General features: G+C 38.1%; 1 protein-coding gene across 12 annotated transcripts in view; it reads left to right on the top strand.

Moving 5' to 3' along the window:
- PHF21A (PHD finger protein 21A) overlaps positions 1–23,689 on the top strand; it is a 133,901-nt gene that overhangs the window by 100,887 nt on the left and 9,325 nt on the right. For 6 of the 12 annotated variants that reach the window (XM_035539246.2, XM_035539247.2, XM_035539245.2 and 3 more), the window contains exons 6-14: positions 5,414–5,614; positions 9,562–9,816; positions 11,569–11,655; positions 14,089–14,385; positions 16,145–16,243; positions 17,391–17,442; positions 18,229–18,308; positions 18,767–18,827; positions 21,241–21,404. In XM_035539246.2, the coding sequence (XP_035395139.1) occupies positions 5,414–5,614; positions 9,562–9,816; positions 11,569–11,655; positions 14,089–14,385; positions 16,145–16,243; positions 17,391–17,442; positions 18,229–18,308; positions 18,767–18,827; positions 21,241–21,404 (1,296 nt within the window). Of the gene's footprint in view, positions 1–5,413; positions 5,615–9,561; positions 9,817–11,568; positions 11,656–14,088; positions 14,386–16,144; positions 16,244–17,390; positions 17,443–18,228; positions 18,309–18,766; positions 18,828–21,154; positions 21,178–21,240; positions 21,405–23,689 lie in introns of all 12 variants that reach the window. The other 6 variants (XM_050710768.1, XM_050710767.1, XM_050710766.1 and 3 more) reach the window with 3 other exon arrangements.

Here is a 23,689-nt window from a genome sequence, read left to right as displayed (position 1 = left end):
TAGAATGAAGAAAAGCATTCAGTTCCTGTAGCATCCTCAGCATCTCCTTGTAGACATGCAGAAAAGTCCTTGTATTTCTGTAGTGCTTTTAGCCACGTTTTCTGGGGGTTACATTGGAGGTTGTGCTCTTTGGGACGGTTAGTGGTGTTTTGGCTATGCAGCCTTCACTGTGGTCAAGATGTCTATGCTTAACAACAACAACAGCAAAACTTGGAAAAATATGAGTTAGGTTATCAAACTGTAAAAAGAAATAATGTACATTTCAGTAATAATGTCCAATAAGGCATTAGGCATCGGGGGAGGCAACCTTGCAGTCCCACTGCTTGCATTGGTAGCTACATCCCTTAAGAGAGCACAGGCATCCCTTCCCTCTGCCCCCCAACAGAGTCTTTTCAGCTAAAATGTATAGGTGGCAGTTTGAACAGCTTTAAGAAGCAGGAAGTTGTACTACACTTTTTTTTTTTTTAAATGGGAATAATGCTCTTTCTAATTCAGTTGGTTTTGATTTTTTGTTTTTGTTGATAAAAAGACCTGGATATGAGTCAAGCACAGCCAGAGGTGCAAAATGTGATAAAAATACAGGGTTATCACAGAAGTAGCTTAAAATATTTCTGTAGTCTTTTGCTAAATCTGTCAATGGAATTAAATTCCATGTTTTTTGTACAACATTTTTTTCTTCACTGTTGTGGAATACTGTGTCATGGATTTCTATAGCTGGATTTCACTACATAATTTTGTGATACTATCTTAAACCAGTAGATGAATGTACAATTACTCTCCTTGCTTGCAATCTTTCCACTCCCAAATTCTACTCCCAAAATGCACACTCGTGGCATTTTAAAGAATAACCTTAAACTCTATGTAAAAGCAGAGGTCTTTCACTTCTCATTGGGTAGTGTGGCAGGGTATGGGGGCTGGCAAGGCGAGGCGCGTGAGGCTGCAAAAGAAGATTGCAGAGCAGGGAAATTCCCTCCAGCCTTCCCACTCCCAATTTGGAGCTTACTTGAAATCACAATTTCCTCTCACCATTTCATTCTCAACAACTGGCAACTTTTAAATCCCAGAGAGCATTTCTTGTTCATTGCAGGGAACGGGGAACAGGGTACACTTAATAGTTTACTTCTGGAATCGGTGGAGCAGGAAAGCAGGTCACGAGCAGGCAGTCGATAAATTCAAACCACATCAGCTCTGGTTTTGTGATATTAAAGGTATGCACTTAGAGGCTGTTTAGTACTTTACTTTTCTCTCTCTCTTTTTTTGAGATTTTTATATTTTACTCTTTTATAGATTTTTGAAGTTTAAAAACAGACCCTCCCTTAGATAGGTAACCTTTTTTGAATGTTTCTTGGATGAAAAAGAAAATGCATTAATAAGTACAACAAGGGATGTAGTATTTTAAAATTTGCTGTACACACAGTATCACTTTTTAATTGATCAATTGATTGATCAAAGTGGAACTAATGCTTAGCTAATAACGTTATACTTAAAGCTTTAAGTTTGTTTCAAGGACTTTCTTATCTTACGGCAGTATTTTCATGATAGTTTTTGATTTGAGAGCAGAGAAGACACCTTTTCTTACCACCAGGACACAGATATATGGCCAGTGAGAGACAGCAGCAGATTTTCTGCTTAATCAAACACAAATAATCTCCTAACGCTGTGTTACGATCTGGCCTGTACCATGAATGAGAAAGTGGTATCACTAAATGTCACAGTATTGATTACAATTATTACCTTTAAGAAAGGGTCATATAAGATGTGCAGGGCTCTGTGAACTCGGTGGTGTGAAGAGTTCTTGATGAGGTTAGTTATGAAGATGTCAAGACAGCAAGAGCTGTTAAATTATGCATTATACTTACGGGGCACTGCTCGACAAATAGATTTTGTAGCAGTCTGACCGTAACCATTGCAGAGGGCTAGCAATTACTTTTTAGGTAGAATACAGTTTGGTCAAAAGGATGTGATTATTAATTTCTTTCACATTCTGGTTGTAAACAGAGGCTTTGGAGAGAATTCAGTAAACTTGAAAGACAAATGCTTTTCACATATTTTTAGCATTGCAGGAAAAGAAACTACATTAGGAATATGTGTGGGTTTTAGAGCTTTCTAACATGCAGAAAAACGTTGTGTTTATGATATGTTTATGATTGAGTTAATCTCAGTTTAAAATTTCAAAGTTGTCCATAAGAGTATAGGAGTTAAATATTGTTTAAAAAGGATGGGAGGGAAAAATGGCAACGATTGGGAATATTTCTTAAAGGTTCTGTGATACTTTTAGCTAACTGTGATCTCCCCAGCTTTACCAGCTGTGTAACCAGGACTTTGCTCCAGCCCTGGTGAATTTTAGACGTACGGATTGCACGTTCTGCGGCACAAACTGCATTCAGAATTAAGAGCAGCCGCATAACTCACAGGAATTTTAAAGCACTGCTTTAATGAAGTACGAAGCCTCACCGTGGACAAGACTTGCTCTTGTAGTGCCCCCCGTTTCTCCCCTAGAGCAGGAGGCTCGGCAGGCAGCCGCGCGCAGTGGCATCCAGGCCCCGGCCCGGCAGCCGCGCTGAGGAGAACGCGAGGTGCCGAGACGGGCGCAGGCCTGAGGCCTAGTGCCTGTGTAGGGGCACTGAGCGTCTGGTCTGGTTTGAGTAATTAAGCAAAGTAATTTCGGAATACGTTGTTCGGAGCCGCTCCTGATAAGTGCTAACAAGCACGTAATCCTAACAGCCTTTCAGATAGTAAAATGATTTCTGTAGTGGCACTGTGGTATTTTTACTGACAGTTGGTAGAAGGAGCTTAATAAACTGTGTAAGCAATTGGCATGCTCTGCAAACTCCAGTTGTACTGCTCTGAATCTTAAAAGCATTAGATGTTCCTTCCAATTTAATATCTGCATAATGGATATGGATGGCAGGATGCACTGCTGCCTGGCAGCTCTCGGCAGCCTGTACCAGACTAGCACAGGCTTCCAGAGTAGCAGTGTTGTTCCGCTCGTGTTATCCATTTTGTGCCAAACATGCTGAGCCTTAGTTTTTGCACAAGGTGCCACAAAAAGTTGCGCTCGGTCCTGCGTTCCCCACAGCTCAGAGTGCTGCGGAGCAGGGTGGGTGGCAGAGGAGTCCTGCAGCCTGCCTCTGGCTCGCTCTTTCCCCCCTCTCTCTCCTTTTATTGTTTGGATCCTTTCACTAATGTTCCCTCCCAGTGCAAAGAACAGGATGGAAATGAATTATAGTGCCACTGCTGCTGCTTTTCTCCAGTTAGAGAATCAGTAGAAGAGCACCCTATCACTGAATCTCATTCAGGCGGCTATGGAAGACAAAAACTCCCTTCCTGTTCATGTTGGGTACAGTAATTACCGAAAGTCTCCCATGCAGTCCATTTTTTGGCAGGTAGCACACAGTTATGTTGCAGTATTTCCTCTCCTACTTCGCTCTGTTCTCCTCTCCTCCCCCTCAGGCTGATATCTGGAAATGCTTTTCAGCTCTTCTATCTGCTTGCTGACACAGCACTTTAGTTTGCATGTTAACATGGTTGATCTTTTCAGAAAGCAATTTTAAATGATTGTTCAGTTATTACGTGTATGAATGAACTGATAGACACAGGCCATTTAAAACTGTGTAAAATATCTGAATTAGAAAAATGCTTTCTATACTCTTAATATTTTCTGCTTGTTCTAGGAGGGAACAAACAATTTCCAGCTTTGAGGTTTTGACAGCTTTTAGCACTTTTCTTGATGCAGTGTAAAATAGTTACTTCGCTCTCCCATCCACTGAATTTTCAGTGTGATAGGGCCTGTGTTTCTCTTGTTTTTGGAGTCTATTGTGCATTCCAGGCAGTACTGTCACAGTAATACCAGGGAGAAAATTTTAGAAGGCAGGTAGTCTTCCTCCTGTACACCTCTTAATTGCTAAATCCGGTCTTCTGCAGAGAGGTCAGCACTATGAATTCATATCTTTCAATCCTATGAAACAGGAGTTAATTTTTTAGTTGATTTGTTGTTTTCTTTTGCTTTTGCAAGTTCCAGTTCTCAAATCTGTCAGTTTGGGACTCCACACCTTTTGCTGTCTCCTTTTAGATGAGAGGTACAAGTTTAGTGTGTTAGGCATGGCAGTTTTAACCCATCATAAGCAACATAGTCAGAATCAGAAGTGCAAAATATATGAATGAGAACTACATAAAGAACAGATACTTCATTAGCTCAGAATTTCATAATCCTCTGTAAAAAAATCTGAGGGAAAAGATTGTTTCAGTTAGTTGTACATAGCTAGAATTTTTTTTTTCATTTTCATTCTGTCTCTGTGTTTTGTACTGTGTCTTAATACAAATGCTTCAAGACAAGTATCAAAAGATTTGGTATTATCAGGAGGTTTTTTCCTTTTTCTTTCCATGTAAGTGGAAGTGCTTCAGGCAGCCCCTTCTGCCAGAGTGAGGCTCTGACTGAGGTTTCCTGACCATGGCTGTTTCTTATAGAGCTTGCTTAGGCCAGCCCTTGCCATGTTTGTTCACTCTTCGTTGTTCTCCTCCAAAGCCAGCAGTGTAGTATAACCATTTTGGAGTACACAGTTACTCTTGATCAAGGTGGCTTAAGTATACATCTGAATCTTCTTAAAGCTATCCTAGTTTGATGGTGGTTAGAGTGTTGGAAAAAATGCCTATTTCCTATCATGCCCCAAAAAGGTAAAAAGTCTTGTGGTGTTTGCACTCATGTCTCTGTTAAAGTATAATGTGAACATAAATCGTGAGCCCTTATTTCCCATGTGGTAACATAGTATGTTAGCCTGTAGCTCACCTGATCTGCTCTTAGATCTGCTGAGTTACTGTCTAAGGATACCCAAAGGCTACCAGGAGAAAAAACTTTTCTTTGAAATCATTTCAACTTTCATGAAAGCTGTAATGTAATATTAAGCATTTAAGCTGAGAGAAATAAATCTGCACTTTGCTTCCCATGTAGGTAGCCCTATCTGATTTTCTTGCAGATGACAATAATATTGAACAGAATGACCACACACCCATGCCCATCCTATTCCCTGCTCCACATTCAGACTGGTTCTCTCTGCGCTCAGTTTCTGTGCCTGGTGGTACATGTCTGAAGGAGATGGAGACTTTGGAATCTGAATGTCAACAAGTTAATGTTAACATGTTAATGAGGTCTTGCAGTGGTTTGTGAACAGCCTGAACTGGGGTGGGTTTCTGCAAGGACAGCTAGGTCACCCTGCTGGACAGCAGCACTCTGTGGCCTATTTTGGCACTCTGACCATTAGATAACACCGATTTGTAAAATTCCAAGAGAGAATTCCTACTACACTTCTGAGTAGTTCTTTATTTACATTAAATGCTTTAGGTGTTACTATCTGCTCTAACATATGCAGCTAAATAAACATAATCATCTCTGTTTATGTTTTTGTTTATCTGGTAGAAAAGAGTGGTGGAACAGCTTCGAAAGAATTTGATAGTGAAGCAGGAACAGCCAGATAGTAAATTTCAAATACAGCCATTGGCACAGTCAGAAAACAAACTACAGACACCACAGCCGCAACCACTACAACAGCTACAGCAGCACCACCATCAACAGCAGCAGCAGTCTACTGCACCCTCTCCAAACGTGATTGGATCACAGGTAAGAATTGCTACAACAATTCTTGTCCTCTCTGAAGGTGAAGTTCACTGCAAAAAAAATCAAAGAAAGGTTCAGACAGAAAACTACAAACCTTTACTTCAGCCTCTTAGTATACCAGTATGAATTTCTCTTTCTGTGCATATGCACATACGGGTTTTGTGTTGTTTTTTTCCAGCAGTTACCTCAAAATAGTAATTAAAAGTCAGATCATAATGTCACAGAAAAGAAGGGAGGCAGTATCACCTTTCTTAGAAATAAATAAAAGCTTAGCAAATTAATCACCTTTTTCACAGGTGTGTGAATGATTGCCCATAGTCAGGAGGTCTCAAGAAATAGTAAAGACTACATGCACAGTATGAGGTGTATGATTAAAATAATTTATTTCTAAAAGACTAACAGTCTTTGTATCTGTGAACAAAATATAAGAAAACAGTTCCCTTTTCTTTCTGCTCGGTTTTCTAAACAGATGTAACTCGTATCTAATAATACTTACCTGAGTCTGCAAGGATTAATCTAAAAGTATACAATGGTAGTTGCAAAGTTTGAATATTAGAAAGTAGTGTCTTTACTGGAAAGATACACTAAATTTCATTACAGTATAGGATTAGAGACGTAATCCCAGAACTCACCAGAGAAAGTGGTCCACTTTTACTGAGATGGAAATTCCAAGCTGATTCAAAGTCTACTGCTTAAATATATAGAATCCCAAAAGTCTACTAATAAAACAGCTAGAAAGTGCAGGGATGTGTTTTGTAATAAAACAGGGTATGTGAAGTCTTTTTTCCTGTTGTTGCTATCTCAGCAGCCCATGTTTACCTGGATAGGCAGATGGCAGAATTCACCGCTGAAGTTTGCTTTATGCATATTGCAGGGAATCACAACCACATCTTTGACAAGTTATGGTTCTTGTCTTCCCTTTTCCTGGAAACAGAGGGGTAAGACATGACTGGGTTAGTTCTGTCATTAACTTAACAAGTTGCTCTCTAAAAATGTATGTGTAAAACTTAGGTACTCGCATTTTTGATAAAAGAATATTGAAAAAATGACACAAATTTAACAAAGAAAAAGACATTTTTAAACACTAACATTATTCTGAAGCTAAGATAGAACAAAGAAGTGTATATTAATGTGTCCTAAAATATTTACAAGCAGACAATGGTTCACTCTTTGCTGTATCATTGGTCTCATCTTTTCTGTCAGGAAACATGACTGCAAAAGCAGTCTCATGCATTTCTCCGTACTCCACACTTTGCATTCATGCATTAACTTCCAGGTCATCTTCTGGGTTCTGAAAATTTAGGTTTTGTTCAAAGTTAAAGAGCCCTCTAGTGAAACAGTCAAAAAACTGCTACACCCTTCTATCATTGATGCAGTTGTACTTGGAAAGTAATTATAAACTGAAAGGCAGGTCTTCCTCTCGTTTGAATAAAATAAACCAGCTCTTATCCTTAAGAGTGTTTTGTTATTATTCATGTTGGTATAACTCTGAAGTCAAGTCACTTCCTTTTATACACAGAATCTGTGTACAGATTCTCTCTCCCATTGCCCCTCAATCAAAACGTGCCTTCTTTTTCAACAAAGACAAGCCCATTCACGTGTAAAGAAAAATCATATATTTTGTCTCTCCAGAAAGTTTTTTGCTGCCAACTTTTGTGAATAGTACATCTTCCAAGGCTGTGTCAGTAAAGAGAGTGCTTTCAATGGTTATTTTCAGAGTAATTCAATTTAGGAATAAAGTTATATATACTGCCTTAATAGTGACATTTTAATATACTTAATATAATCCACTAAGAAGGGCTTTTAAATTTTTCAAAAAGCAGCAAGCCTGCTAAAAGGTCAAGTTATTACAGTGTTATTATGTGAAATAATGCAAACTTACTATGGATGCTACTTCAATATGAATTCATGTATTGAAAACTTTTTAGAATAACCAAAGCAATTAATGCTTTGTAAGTAACAGGGAAATTCAAGCTCTGTGATCTGCTGACTGAAACTATGCTCTTGGTACTTACAGACTTACCAGAACCCCTTGAAAGATTCCCAGTCTTGTGTTACATGATTGATTTACTTTTCTTTAAAATGTTTATGGCTGACTGTAATGCTTGTGAAAATGATACTGTGTTACATTTCATTGGAAATGCTTGAATAATAATACTACTGCATTAGGAGAAAGGAGCCTCTTGTTTTGGAGAGTGTGCAGCAGAGGTCAATAAGAAGCTATTATATCTTAAAAAAAAGGGGGGGAATTATTCACGCTGAGAAAAGGGAAAAATAATTATGACTGGATTTTACATAAATGTATAAAATTGTAGCATAAAATATCCTTTGATTTGGCAATATGCAGTGATTTTTTTCCCACTTGTGTGTCATTAACAATTAAGATATGTAGTTTAAGCGTTGAGAAAGTTGTGTGAAGGTAAATGCATTTTTGTTTAAGGAAATAGTACTGGAGAAATATGGAAGAAATCAACTGGAAATATATGTATAGTATTTTATTAGAAAGAAGAGAAAGGTCTTGTGTGATTAAAATCGAGCAATCTAAATCAGGCGTGTTCAGACCATGGAAAAGACTGTCTGATCCCTCGCTCTACGTTTTTTCCTGTTTTAATATCTAGCACTGTCATCAGGTGGGAATGGCTCTTACTTCATACTAAGAGCATTTAATGATGCCAATAACTGTTTGGAAGATGCAGTGTCATTGGCACAATGGATTTTTTATACCAGAGAGAGAAGGAGTAAGTTCACCTGCCATTCTGTTGAGTGCCATTTGTCATGATTTTTCTGCGCATATTGTGTTCTGGTTTTATATGGAGATTTTCCTGCCTTGTCGCTTTTTGGATGAGATTTGTAATTTTCTGTTTCCCTTAGCATCTTAGAAGGCAGTACGTTTTCAAACAAAATTATGAAATTGTGGTTCTTTAACTTTAGAATACACTGAATTTGTGGGCATAGTGTATCCAGGCATTTCAGATAAGGTTCAGATAGAGTTAAGTGATTCAAAACTACTCTCATTAGAACAGGCTAAGACCAATCATGCAATCACATACATGCACCAAAACCACCCCCGTTCCTGAGAAGTTAAAATTAATTGCCGGCAGCTGGACAGGCTTATAGCTAGCTCTTGCAACTCCATGTTAGCCCTGCTGATATTCTTAGGAGAGAACATGAAGGGCTAAATTACTGTATGTATGACTAAAACTGAAATTTGGGATAGCCAGAATCAAAATCCATTTTTGTTCTTTAAGAAACAAATGTATGAATGTTTTTCCCTCTTTCTCTGATCACGATGATCTCTGTAAGTAAAGTTTCCATTTGAAATTTTGGGTTTTAATTGGTGAGAAGCTAGTTTGCTGGTTTGTTTCATAAACTTCCACTATATAGGTTTGATGTTGACAGCAAACATTTGGAGGTAGTATGAAAGTAAAAGATCTAAAAATATATATGCCACTACTAATGCTTGGTTGTCATTTTCTAAGGAATTGTTTCTGAATCAATCTGTAATGCTGCAGATGGTTAAAATGTACCCAACAGGTGCCCCAAAAGAGGTTTGTCTAGTAACTTGTCACAGCATCACAGAGTGTTTGAGGTTGGCAGGGACCCCTGGAGATCACCGAGTCCAGTGCCCTGCCAAGCAGCATCACCCAGAGCACATTGCTCAGGATGGCATCCAGGGGGGTTTTGAATATCTCCAGAGAAGGAGACTCCACAATCTCTCTGGGCAACGTGTTCCAGTGCTCTGCCACCCTTACAGTACAGAAATGTTTTCTCAATTTCTTTCTAGCTATCCAGTTTTCAGAGGCATAAGATAATGTGCCTGTCTGAACAGTAGGTAGGTAGACTCAGTGCTGCCTTTTCTTTTTCTATAGATTGTTTCCAACTAACCAACCCACATCCTGTCTGATACAAAGTGTCTCTGTCTCTTACAGTGTTTTTTCTGTTTCCTCTAGAAAACTGTAACTACAGCTTCAATGATCACCACTAAGACACTACCTCTCGTCTTGAAAGCAGCAACTGCGACCATGCCTGCCTCCGTTGTGGGTCAGAGACCTACCATTGCCATGGTCACTGCTATCAACAACAATCAGAAAGCGGTCCTCAGCACTGATGCGCAGAATGCACCAGTCAACCTCCAGACGACAAATAAGGTCACTGGGCCGGGAGCTGAGGCAGTCCAAATAGTGGCAAAAAACACAGTCACTTTGGTAAGCATTTCATGGGTTTTCCCTGCAGATACATGTGGTTTTAGTTTACAAGAGGGCTACAGAAAGTATTTAAATGAATAGTCAAGTTTTTGCAGGAGAAAGAAAAGTACCTGTTGTGAGGCTTCCTTAGTTAACATTGTTAAAATAAGAAGCTAAGAGAAAAGCATTTACTATCTACATGGGTTGTTATTACTGTTTTGATTATAGAATTAAATTAGTGCTGTCATCGCCTCTGTGTAAAGTTTCCCCTGGTTGCAGCTGTTAGTCATGGGGAAGTATCAATTGTTTTGCCCCTACCTAGTCTATGTGGCTGTGTTCTGCAAAATTCAACCAGTTTGATAAAGGTGGTGTCAGAGTTTCTTTGTTTGATGTTTGGGGTTTTCATCTTATATTTTTTTGAGTCAATCTCTCGTGTTCCCTTTCTGTGATAGTCTCTGGTGTTAGACACACCACTTAACTCTGTTCACTATCCTGTCTTCACTCACCACTTTTTCATATATAGATCCTGTTTCCTTAAGTGTATTTTGGAAAGTACTTTGATTACATCGCACAGTCTTTTCAAGAGTAGTAAAGCTGCTGAACAATCAATCAGCCACCTGAAAATATAAGAAGTAATGTTTTAGAATTGGATTATATAGGCTTCTTGGACTGAAAACCAGCAACTGTATAAGATCATGACAGAGGAATTTTACTTCTGAATTAAAGATTGAAATTTCACTAAACATAAATCTTTATTTTTTTTTGTTTTAAAAAAACACATTTTAATAATGCAAATGAAAGTAATTTTTCTTCCTAATGAGGCACATGTTTGTAATCAGAACAGACTGAATGGAGTTATTCTGCTATTCCCTTTTCCAGTGTCATCCATTGCCCCACTCTCATCTGGCCTTTATGTTTCTGCTCAATCTCTTTGCTGAGTAACTTAGGCTGGGAGGTGATTCTGTCACAATACTTGTCCATGATTTATTTTTCGGTAGTACATTTCACCAAAAATCTCAGAATATTTTCCCAAGCATTAATTAATCAGTACAAGAGCTTTTTTAAGTAAATTGCAATCTTATGTGTGTGGACAGAAGTACATAAAGGTGGAAACTAACATGGACGTTGATTTCAGAGCATCTCACTGTGTAGTCACTAGTGCTATTCAGAGATTAATTATGTGGCAGCTCCAATTGATTTCAGGTAGACAGTGAAGTACTTAGGGCTCCTTAAAATCAGACCCTAATTGTTTTGATTGGCTTACTTTTGAAAATTTTAAGTTGTGTATTTACAACCCTTCATAGTGTCATTAATATTGCTAGAAATAGAAGAGTTTTAACCTCCAGTTCTTTACTATTTTTATGAGATACTCTTTCATTCTTCTGTATATCACTGAATATGAGAGGACAATAGTTCATATAGCTGGACATCAAAGGCCGGTATTATTTTCTGTCTGTTGTAAAGCCAATTATTAACTATTAAAACAAATGGCAGTTTCATTATCTTCAAATGAAATGGTTTTAGATCATAGTAGTACAGCTGCACTAGAAAGAAAGATACCTTCAATTTGTGTTCCAGGGTGTACAGGAACAGGGACGTAAGATTAGTTCTGACTTCAATACATTTATAATGAAGAAGCTGTTACTGTGAAAAAATATTTACAGAGTGGAAAACCAGGAACATCAAGTCTGAAAATACATTCAGGAGTTTGATTTTGGTGAACAACTTCAAAGCTGTTTTCCACTTATTTAACTGTCTTTTATGTTCTTACAGCAGGTTCAGGCTACACCTCAGCCCATAAAAGTGCCGCAGTTCATCCCACCTCCCAGACTCACTCCTCGTCCAAATTTTCTTCCACAGGTGAGTGTACAGAGAACAAACAATAGAAGAAGGACCTTAATTATAGCATAAATAGAAGATATTTTCTATGTACATCATGTTTGCTGGTCTTTATTGGTGACCTGGTGGAGGAGATGATTCATCTTCATCAGGTTTGCAGATGATGCCAAATTTGAGGGTGCAGTCCACACACTTGAGGGCAGTGCTGCTGTTCAGAGGGACCCAGACAGGGTAAGGGAGTTAGCCAACAGGAATCTCCTGAACTTTGGCAAGGAAAATGGCATAGTCTTGCACCTGGGATGGACTAACCCACTGCTTTAGGTACAGGCTGGGGACTGGCAGGCTGGGAAGCAGCACTTTTAGAAAGGTCTTGTCTGACAGTAGCTAAATGTGAACTAGTAGTGTGCCCTGGCATCAAAGAAGGCTGGCAGCATATTGGGCTGTACCAACAGGATCAATGGAAGAGATTAACCACCTTTTCTTTGCAATCATAAAACTGGATCTGGTGCATGGCATCCAGTTCTGGACCCCCTGCTATAAGGAGGAAGTTAATAAATTTGAATGAATTTCAAATTTAGGCGGAGGAGGGCCACTAAAATAGTTGGGGGGGGGGTAGGAATACATGACCTGCAAGGAGAGGCTGAGAGAGCTGAGCTTGTTCAGTTTATACAAGAGGTTTTGTGGAACCTAACAGCAGCCTTATTTCCAATACCTACAAAGAAATTAAGAAGATAGAGACATAGGTGCATGGCAGGAGAATTACAGACAAGGATCATAAATTTTAGCAGGAAAGGTTTAAACAGGGAATGGAATGGAATGGAATGGAATGGAATGGAATGGAATAGTTCAGTTGAAAGGGACCTTCAAAAATCATACAGTCCAACTGCCTGACCACTTCAGATCTAACCAAAAGTTAAAGCATATTATCCAACTGACAGACATGGGGTATCAACCACCTCTCTAGGAAGCCTGTTCCAGTGTTTGACCACCCTCACAGTAAAGAATTTTTTCCTAATGTCCAGTCAAGAAACTATTTCTCACTGTGACAACACTGAAGAGTGGAAGAAGCTGCCCAGAGATGTTCTGGAAGCTCCAAACTTGGAGGTTTCAGAGACTTGTCTGGATGAAGTCCTGAGCAATCTGGTCTCTGCATTTAGCGTTGGCCCTGCTCTAAGCAGGGGATTGGATTAGAGACCAGCTGAGCTTCCTTCTAACCTGCATGGGTCTGTGATTATGAGATTCACATACGATGATCATATATGAAAGTATTTGCATCATATGAAATGAACCCACTGAACTGGTGTTAGCAAAATCAAAGTATCACCCAAGGCCTTAAATTGCTGTTATTGTTTGCCATTCATGAGCAAAAAAACGAAAACAAGATGTCTTTAGATATTTCCCAACTGTTTCTGTATTGCAGCAGAAAGTGACATGTTAGCAGCTGAGCAGTAAAACTTGTTTTTTACAAGTTTTTCCATGGTTTGGGAAAGACACTGATTCATTTTAAATAAATAAATAAATAGGTAAATAAATCTTGGAGGAACTGTTTAATTACCAAGATATATGTGGCGCTGTGGCTAAAATTCTGAATCTTTTACAGAAAAAAAAAAAGGAAAAGGGAAGTATAGGCTGATATCTGGTTAAGATTTAGGGACAGTGAGATCTGTGGGGATGTGTCCTAGTTTTCGATGATAAAGTCATAATGGAATATTAAAGATGGATAGGACAATAGAATTTAAACAATGAAAAAGGCTTTATTTTCAGAGTAATGCACTTTACTTCTATACTTTGTAATGATGTGATAAGTAAAAAGTTAACAATGGGCAAGAAATAAGCAAATGTTGGTGGTGGAGGACTGAAAAATTTTTGTGGCCCAAGAAAGAAAAAAGATTAACAACTGCATTTACCTGTACCCTTTATCACTTTCAGTGAGAGATTAATGTATAATCTTGATTTTTGTTTGTTTGTTTGTTTAGCAAGATTGGTTGTGCAAGTGTCTATTTAGGTATAGATAAAGTTGACAACAGTAACAAGGATTTGCTGAAAATTTGTTGAAGGCTCAGTGTAATGCCTTGAGACACACTTTTAACATGAGCGCCTCGGCAGTGCCGGTAAATATTACATGAATATTTGGCTTGCAAAACCAATATGTTGATTTAGACATATATAAGGCACTTGGCAATACACATGCAGTATATAAATATCTGTGCATCAAAATACCATTTCAAGGACTGTGACTTCACATGGAAATGTTATGGCTGCATCTTATGCAAGTAGGTTTGAAAACGTGGCTTTTCTTTCTCACAGCTTACTTATGACACTATGCTAAAATTACATTCTATAAGTAATCAAGCAACCTTGTATGAATTATACAGGCTGAATTGAAAGACTTGGTAACAAAGTTCTTTGCAGTACTCCTGTATGAATCTCTCTGTCTTTTTTACTTTTTCGTAGGTTCGACCTAAACCAGTTGCCCAAAATAACATTCCTATTGCCCCAGCACCTCCTCCAATGCTTGCAGCTCCTCAGCTTATTCAGAGGCCTGTGATGTTGACAACAAAGTTCACACCCACCTCTTTACCCAACTCTCAGAACTCCATACATCCAGTTCGTGTAGTTAACGGGCAGACAGCAACCATAGCCAAAACTTTCCCTATGGCACAGCTCACCAGCATCGTGATAGCAGCACCGGGTACCAGGCTCGCTGGACCTCAGACTGTACAGATCAGCAAACCAAACATTGAAAAACAGGTACAGATAAGAAAGTATCTACTAGATAAACATACTGGGTTTATTGCTTTATGGAGCCAGTTTTGGAGAGGATAAGAAATGGAGAAATTTTCAGTGGGTACTGGAAATATTCGTGTTCCAACAACAATACAAATTAAGGAATGACTTTCAACTCTTGGGGTAGAAATTACCTTTTCTTTAATATGGCTCATTGGAATCTTATTCTCAAACTTCAGGGGTTTTATTCTCCCTGTACTTTCTTAACTTCAGTAGTTTATAAACAAGCAATATTCCAGGGCTGTACTAATTTATTGGATACCGAGTACAAACATAAGTCCGTGTTCATATCAGGCTTTTAAGAGACACTGGAATAATATTTTCAGTGGTTTTGTTTTTCAGATAGTGACTACAAAAAGGCAAAAAAAAAAATACGCAAAATCATAGGAGTATATAATCCAATAAGTACAATAATTTCTTCCTTGATCTTGTAGTCTTGTACACTTGTGATTGGAGACAAAATAGTCTCGCTCAGCTTCTGAAGACTGGTAGTTTCCCATGACTAAATTGGATTGAATGGGCGGAAGGGTGACCTTCAGAAACAGAGCATTCTGGATGTTTAGTTTTAAAGTCTCTTTCCAGTAAAGATTTTCATAAAATAAAATTTTGCTTTAGTGTGGGTTGCAGCTGCAGTCCTTCCCATTCAGTTCAAGTGAAGCAATCTTCTGTTTCACTTTTAACTCCTTAGTATATTACATGTTAGTAATATTATAATACTATATAATGTATAATACGTTATCTATAAGATATAGCATATATTTATGTGATTGTGCATATGTTAGTATATATTTCACTTACAACTCTTTCATAGACAAATGTGCCTTGAAGTTATCGTCCATATTTGAAGTCACCTATAGAGACTGTGAAAAACTTGTGCATGAACATTATGCTCATGTTCAGTTCTCCTCATGAATTCACATGAGTAGGTTCTTGTGTACCTCAAGGCAGTCTTACAAGTTATTCAGCAATACATGCCCTTTTCATATGATTTGAAGTTGTACTTTTACAATACTGTACTTTTGATGCCTATTCCTTTTGATGTCAGCAATATTCATTTGCTCTTTCAATAATTACTGGAAATTCAAGGAACTGTTGAAAACCGTGCAGAAAAATGCTGGTGGCTTAACAATACGCAATTATTTTTGTATATTTTCCCTACATGGTAAAGGGGGAAAGTTTGTGTCTCTATAGAGATTACCTTAATTTGTAGCATCAGCAGCTGTGCCATGGGTTGAGGATTGTCATGCAAGGTTTTGTGATACCATTGCAAAAGATTCTAACTTCAGAAAAGAAAAAAGTTTCAGAAATGTCTGAGATCTTAGGAGTCAGAGAGACAGTATTTGAGCCATTCATAATTCTTCATGAAGACCAAGGAGCCAGAAGTACAAAATACATGTACCATGAGAATGTTTTGTACCTGGAAGTTTTCCATCCCATACAGTATAGTGATTTCTGTAATGGAGTTAACTCTTATGATGACTTTTATTGCTTGCATGGCTGCTTGGGTTAATGGAATGGTAGTGAGGCTGCTCCATCCTTTGTTAAAGCAAAACACTAATTAGCATTCCTCTCACGTCAGATTCCTCAATTAAGTCTTTGTTAGTATACTGCCAGTTTTAAACTGTTTTTCTCCTGTATCTGCTAAAGTATTTGTTTTGCTTTATTAGTCAAAGTAAAAAAGTCATTCTTATCACTGAATGAAAGAAACACTGTTTCTTTTCAGACTATTAAACCACACGTGGAAGCAGAAGAGAAGCAAACAGAAAGTCGTACAGTTACTCCACCTGCTGCACCGAAGCCAAAACGAGAAGAAAATCCACAGGTATCAGAATGCATTCAGAGCTTTCTTTTAAGAAAAAAAAAAAGGAAGTACTCTGTCCTTCAGAAAACAATTTTTCTCCTCTGTTCCATCAACACTCCTAAATTTTTATGTTCCTTACATTCCTGTTGGACAGCAATAGCTGATAGGGCTACAGAATAAGAAATCTAAATAGATACAATGCATTTGCATTTTCCAGTCCTGAGATGCATTGGACTTCTGAGCCTTTTGTCAAGCTAGAAGATCATAATTTACCTCTGATACTTCCTTCAACCAGGAGGCTTAGATTACAGCGCTGATTTCCATTCCTTTGAGCTTTTAGACTTCTGAAGTTATTTTTAATGCTGGAGAACTGTCTTTATCTTGCTTTATGAAATACTACCATTCTGGTGAGCAGGACGGAAAGAGTAATGTATGTTCACATTCTCCCAGTTCTTATTCCAGTTTAGGTATAGTTAGTCTAGTGATTAGTGATATTATTAGTGATTAAATGGCCAAAATGGGTATTTTTAAAGCCTTTCTGCCATGGCAAGCTTTGGAACTGATTACAACTAAATGTTCTGCTATGTTTGTTTTTTGTAGATGGATTCAAACTGACTACTGTGAGCATTAACTATTGTCAGTACCAATTCTGATTTTTAGATGTCTTTGCAATTCCTGCATTAAAATTAGAATCCTTTAAGAAAGCCATAGCCCTTATCAAACTGCAAATGTAAGCCGGAGTTGCTCCTTGTAGTCTGCAATAATCATAGAGATAATATGAAGATCGTGTTCTGCAACCAGCAATGTTTTGCTGGCAAGTGAACTGTGTTGGCATTTACTAAGAGCCAATCACATAGTTGTTTCAGTGCTGGATTGGAAGTAAAGAAACTGCTTTCTTGTTACTAGCTCTGCCAACTCTGTGATCATGAGCAACTGGCATTTCCCTACATCTCAGCCTAGTTTCCCATCTAGAAAATGGGACTGGCGTCTATATTCTGTAAAGGAGATTGACATATATGAATGAAAAGGAATTTATAGAAGCAAAGCATTATTAATAACTTCTTTGTTGCTTAGTTACCTGTCAACTGACTTTAAAGGGCCGAAGTAGCTTATCCTAACGATTGGAAATGTTATGATCTCTGTGTTTTTATTTTTTTCCTTCTCACAGAAACTTGCCTTCATGGTATCTCTGGGACTAGTTACTCATGACCATCTGGAAGGTAAGAAAAATGTCATAAGTTGGTTCTTGAGCTCTCTGCTTCATGGCCATTCCGAGTTGGAAGTTCAAGTCCAAAATATTTCTGTATTAAGTGCATTTGGGATGCCTGTACTCTTAACCTTAGTCTCTGTTGTGCATCCTTTTTATTCCCCGTGTTACATGGACACAGATCAGTTGCTTATGCAGCTGAGATCAGTGGTTGGGAAGAAAGTGTATGTTTTGGTAGTAGGAAAGAAGTTTGTGACAGTATTGTTGCTTTTAGGGCAGCCCTTGTATCTGAAAAGTTATGCCATGGATAATTTTATGGTAACTCACATCTGGATTTCTTACTTATTTCATGATTTCATGGAACTGTAATCTGTAAAGGAAATGAGTTGATAGATAATTGGCTTTCTTAATCCTATACAGTGAAAAACAGCTTAAATTGCAACAGCTTGCATATTTCTATACTGCATTTATTTTTAAGTATTGAAAAGATTACCAGAGGCTTTTAGTTTTAGCTCTCAATTACACTGACCACCAATTTAAAAAGTCATAGTCAGGGAGTACTTTTATTTAGACAGAAGATGACAGTCATTTTGTGAATTAGTTGAGCACTTACATTCCTTGTCAGATCTTAGTTTTCAAACCTTCAGAAATTAGAAGTGTGACAAAGTTGCCTGTATCGATTATGAGTGGTGTTCTGCAGAAATCTTCACAGCTATCTTCACATGCAAACTGTATTCTGAGAACTTCATATAATTTCTGAGGCCCGTTGTTTTCTAACCTGAATGCTTTGTTTTACAAGAAATCCAAAGTAAGCGACAAGAGAGGAAAAGAAGAACAACAGCAAATCCAGTATACAGTGGAGCAGTTTTTGAGCCTGAGGTATTGATCTCTTGCCGGGGGAAGCTAGTACTTTCATTCTGAGCTTGTGTGTTTTTCTGCCACATTGCTGCCTACTAAGCTGTCTCAGTTCTAACTGGACAGGGAAGCTATTGTTTATGATTTAAAAGGCCATTGCAATGATATAACCCTCAGATTTTTAAAAAGTAAATACATTGGGGTGTTCTTTTAATACTTGCATCCTTTTCTGCCTTCCCCTATGTAAAGCTGACATTAAATGGCAGTGTGTGTTAGTCCTAGCCATTAGGTCAGCTTGCATATTAGCCTGAAGCAGTCCAGATGTCAGAAGTAGTGTAAAAAAGCTGACCTTTCTGAAGCTATGCTCCAGAAAATAGAAGGGCCAGTCATCTCATATAGTACTACCATGCTATCCATCAATATTGCATATAGTTGTTGCCAAAAATGTTAGCCAGCAAAAATGGTTCTATTCTCCCCTACAGCGCAAGAAGAGTGCAGTCACGTACCTGAACAGCACAATGCATCCTGGGACACGCAAAAGAGGTGAGATACTTAGACTTGTCTCCTGCTGTGTCCCTCTTTCTCCATCTTGTGTTTGCAGTTCCCTTCTGATAAGAAGAACAGAACAAAGAAGGGCATTGCAGTACTTCATTTGTATAGTGAAGTTCTGTGGTAGACACAGATTATGACTTCTAGGGATTAGCATAGCAGGTTTTATTAGGCAGCTCAGTGTTTCATTTCAATTTCACTCTCGCCCCACAAAAATAGAGCAAAGTGAAAGGTGAGATGTTTGAACATCATTTAGTGGTATAAAGCTGCTGTCAAGATCGTCTTGTTAATAAGTAAATTGTATTGCTACCATCAAGAAGAAGGTGGTTATGGAAGAAGTGTCTCTGCCCAGAACAGGAGAGGAAACTTAGTGTGAGAAAAGCTTGTTCCCTACCATGAGCAGAGATATGTCCTTGGAAAGATTTTATCTTGAGAAAGAAAGACTATCTTGCTCCTTGCTCATACTGAGCACTTCGCTGCAAGCAGAGTGCCACTCGTCCAAACAGGAGAGATGATGTTTCATACAGGTATGCAGTATTATTCAGTAGAAATTCTTCTGTAATACAGGTGAAATTTTAAGACTTAGGTTATGGTGAATCAGACGAGTCAGAACAGCATAGCAGAGAACTTGATACTGTTTTTTGTGCATGGCATCAACCACACATACATGACAATCTTTCCCTGATTTTTGACGATTTTCTGCAGTTTTTACAGACTTAAGCAATCGAGCATATTTAAAATCCACAGTCTAATCTAGCATCAACCAGTTCCAGTTCTGTTGTTTTTTTGTTTTGTTTTGTTTTGTTCTGTTTTGTTTTTTCGGCTGCAAGGTCATATATCCATTTCACATGTACTCTCCTTGACATGCCTTGTCAGTCCAGAAGGCAATGTGGCAAAACTGACACTTCTGCAGCCATTCTGTTTCTGAATAAAGCACATGAGCCTCTAGTGCCATTCTCTAATGACATAAAAAATATTTTTTTAAATAGCATGATATAGATTTTATATAGAGAGAGGTTTGCATTTGATCTGTGGATAAGTAAATGTTCCTACTTCTAGTAATGATTTCTTAATTCTGTTTTATAACTCATTGTGAACTGCATCAATGAAAGAGTTTGCATGCTTTTGTACTTGATATTCTCATAGCCTATTTATGCATGCTGACTGCTGTTATGCTCTCTTTTTTTTTCTCCCACACTGTTGTGAGCCTGCACCTTGTATCGGTACCAAACTAGTAGCATGCATTTTCAGTTGACAAAAGATTTGGATGTATACATTTGTTTTGTGATTTAGTATAGCAATATATTAGGTGAAAAGCTTATGCAAGCAAGTGCCCTTGAGAGCTTTAGTTTAATTCTAGATGGTGCTGAGCATGTCAGAAATTTCAGCCATGGACATCACTATCAGAAATCCGTTTCCAAGGACATACTTAGTTCTGGAACATATCCAGACTTTAAATGCTAGGTTTAGCATGTTAATAGGTATGGACTGACAATCTGTAAACATAAAATCCGAAGAATTATTCCTAGATCCTAGGTCCTTTATGTTTACATATTCATAAATTACCCTGGAGAAGGGAGGCAGAAATGATGGTTACATATTGTTTTTTGCTGTCTTCTTTTGCATACGTAATTTTATGAAAATAGTTACAAACACATTCTGCACTTCTGCTAGTCTAAAGGAGCACATGGGAGTTGTGTAGAATCAAGCGTATTTGACTGAGAAATGCTAAGAAAGAGCCCAGGATTTGGGTGAGGGTTACAGTGGAAGACCAATGATAGATTACAGCTGGTAGTGCTGGGGTTATGAGTCACAAAATAGGACCTGTTCTAGCCTAATTTAAAAGATGTACCAGTAGAGTAGAAAGTGCTGATCTGTGGGTGAGTGGGTTTAAAAAAATGGGAAGAAAAGGAGAGGGTTGGAATGGTGAGTGTTGGCCTGTGATAAAGGACTTAACCTTTGTGTAGATTTATGCTGGCAGTAGAAAGATAGGAATGTGTGGGATAACAGTAGAAGGGATTGAATAGTAGTTATTGTGGCTTCTCTCTAGTTTTGATGCTAACATGCCTTCCCTAAAAACTGAATAGCCTTGTTTCTAGGAATGGAAAGCATTCCCACACTGCTTTTGTGAGAGCGATACTTTGACCGTCGACAGAACTTGTTTCTATTTCCTTCTGAAATACATCTTTTAAATGTTCTTTCCTTGCAAAATTCTACTTAAAGATTTCTTTAAAATGTTTTAATCTTTGCTTCTGTCCTTCCACTTGTAACTTTTATATTAATTTCCTCTCTGTGCTACATCATTTCCTTTTTCATGCTAGCCAATGAGGACCACTGGCCAAAGGTATGTAAGATCATTTTTCCTTTTTTTTTGTTTGTTTGTTTGTTCCCTTTTGTTAATATGTAGGTCGTCCACCTAAATACAACACGGTGCTGGGGTATGGGGCTTTGACCCCCACATCCCCTCTGTCCAGTTATCCTGACTCCCCTGAAAATGAAAAGACAGAGACCACATTTACTTTTCCCGCAGCTGTTCAGCCTGTGTCCCTGCCTAGCCCCAGCTCCACAGACGTAAGTAACTCTTGGGGAGGGGGTTACTTTTGGAAAGATATGTAGAAACAGTCGCAAGGAAAATCATTGCAGATTTTGTTTCTTTAGTCTCACTCATCCTTTGTCCTAGTTCAGTGCAATGAAATGGTCCAGCATCCTTTTAAAACCCTTCCTTTTTCCTCCTGCACCTATGTTCTTATCCTGTAGAGATTTTATTTATAACTCCTTCAGTGTATTGAAACACTGGGAGGCACCAGGCATGCTAGATGAGCTCATTTCCTTTGTGCCATGTCTGAGATCTTGTCTGACTGAATTGAATCTGTCATCCATGAAAATGGGGGAAGGGGAGAATGAAAAGTATTACTTACAGACCCTAATAACAAAAAGTTGTGGTGTTTCTATAATGAGAGAAGGAAAACCTCCTAGATCACTCAGGAGAGCCAGGAGCCGTGTTCACAGCATTGCTTATGGTAGTTCTGGTGTACCAATGTAGCTGAATACATTGCCCCTGTGATCAGATCACTATATCTGGCTTGAAAGAAATTTGCCCATTTTGTTATGATTTATAAAGAAGTAGGTATACTTTTTTTAAGTTAAAAGATAGGATTTGCCACTCAAAGTACAACTTTTTTTTTTAAGTTGCTGAGAACTACTGAATTATTTCATTATTTCTAGCAAAAACATGATGAAAAATTTTAAAGGTCATGCATAAACCTCAGAAGAGAAATAGTGAGAAAACTTGGACTGAGTTTCTGTGTAGGTCTGACAGGACATAACGAAGGGACACTATGGCTTGTCCAAAAGTGTACTGTTACTCTATTCAGTAGGGGCGAAACAATTCATTGCATAAAAATTCTCAGGAGGTGTAGTGTAAAAGTAAAGTGCTTGCCTTTTAGTGACTACTAATTACTGGGTACAATTTAAAAATAAAAAGGTGATTGCTTATTTAGTCATGTCATTGCAGACTCCTGCAATCTGAGTAAGTGATCTGTGGGTTTTTTGTTTGTTTGTATGTTTGTTTTTTACATATTTTCACAAATATTAGAGGCCCAACAACTTGAAATGGACTTTAAGGAAGAGCTGGGCAGCTTTATTTTCATCTATGCAGTTTCACCACTGTAAGTGCACAGACTGAGGGACCAACTCTTTTGGCCACATACAAGAGGGAATAGAAGCCAGCTTGTTGCTTCTAAACTGTATTTGTTCTGTACAGATAACAGGAATAGAAATAGTACAAGTGTGTCTGAGTCACAGAAATAAATAGATGCAGTTCTGATACACAGGGAATATGTATGTGAAAGTAGAAGGTGCTCTTTTATGTAGTCACTTTTGAGAGCAGAATAGCACTTGACTATAAAAGCCCTTTGCTGACAGTCAGATGAAAGAGACTGTGGAACAGCCCCTCATAGCGAGGGTGGGGCAGCTCCACCTCTGGGGTCTTCTATAACTAAGCAGTAAAAATGACAAGTAAACATGCTGAAGAGAACATTTTTGACACTGGCCCCAAGAGAAGGGCTGGATAATGTGGTAGGTCTTTTCCGTCTCTGACTTCTGTATGCGAACTGCCGGTCTTTTCCCACTGTATAAGAGCTCTCAAAACAGTATAATATGATGTTGTCCTGTTTTCCAAGGTGCCTGGCGACAGCAGGCTAAATCAAGAGTAGAGAATTTTTGAGGCATTCTAATCTAGTTCTGAATGCCGTGAATTTTCTGAAATTTTATAGTATTTAGACCTAGATTATGGATTATTTCAGTATTCATTAATTACGAAAATAGAAGTATTCTAAAGGAGACAGCGGAAGTTTACAAAGAAGGTAGTTAACATTCTCTCTTACCTGAGTGTATTGTAATATAGCACAGTAGCACTCTTTTCCCTTTAGAATAATATTTAAGTCCCCTTTAAAATGTTTACAGACAAGTGATTTAGTTTATACATAAGCAATAGTTTTAACATTTTTGTAGGTTTGCTTTTTCAAAGGAATTTTATCCCAAAGTCTCATTCAATGTATATTCTCTATCGGTTGAGCTAATTCTTTAGACTTTTCAGAAATATTTGGTATTGAATTCCATGTAAAATAAAATACATGTAAAAGCAGAAAATATATTTCAACATGACAATCAAAATATAGAAAGGTCTATTTATTCCAGATAGGATAGAAAATGCTGCCTGTTGTTACAGCTCCCAGCTTTTGGGGACCTACAGAATGAAAACATGAGATGTGCATGCCTAAATAAAAGGTTATTTCAAAAGTCCCAGTTAAAGCCATTCAGCAGTTTCCCAAACAGATACAGAAGAAAACTGCAAT

This window comes from Cygnus atratus, chromosome 5 (genome assembly GCF_013377495.2).
Source record: "Cygnus atratus isolate AKBS03 ecotype Queensland, Australia chromosome 5, CAtr_DNAZoo_HiC_assembly, whole genome shotgun sequence".
NCBI classification, from domain to species: Eukaryota; Metazoa; Chordata; class Aves; order Anseriformes; family Anatidae; genus Cygnus; species Cygnus atratus.
Note: the sequence above shows the minus strand (reverse complement) of the source record. Positions and strands in the feature narration are given on the sequence as shown.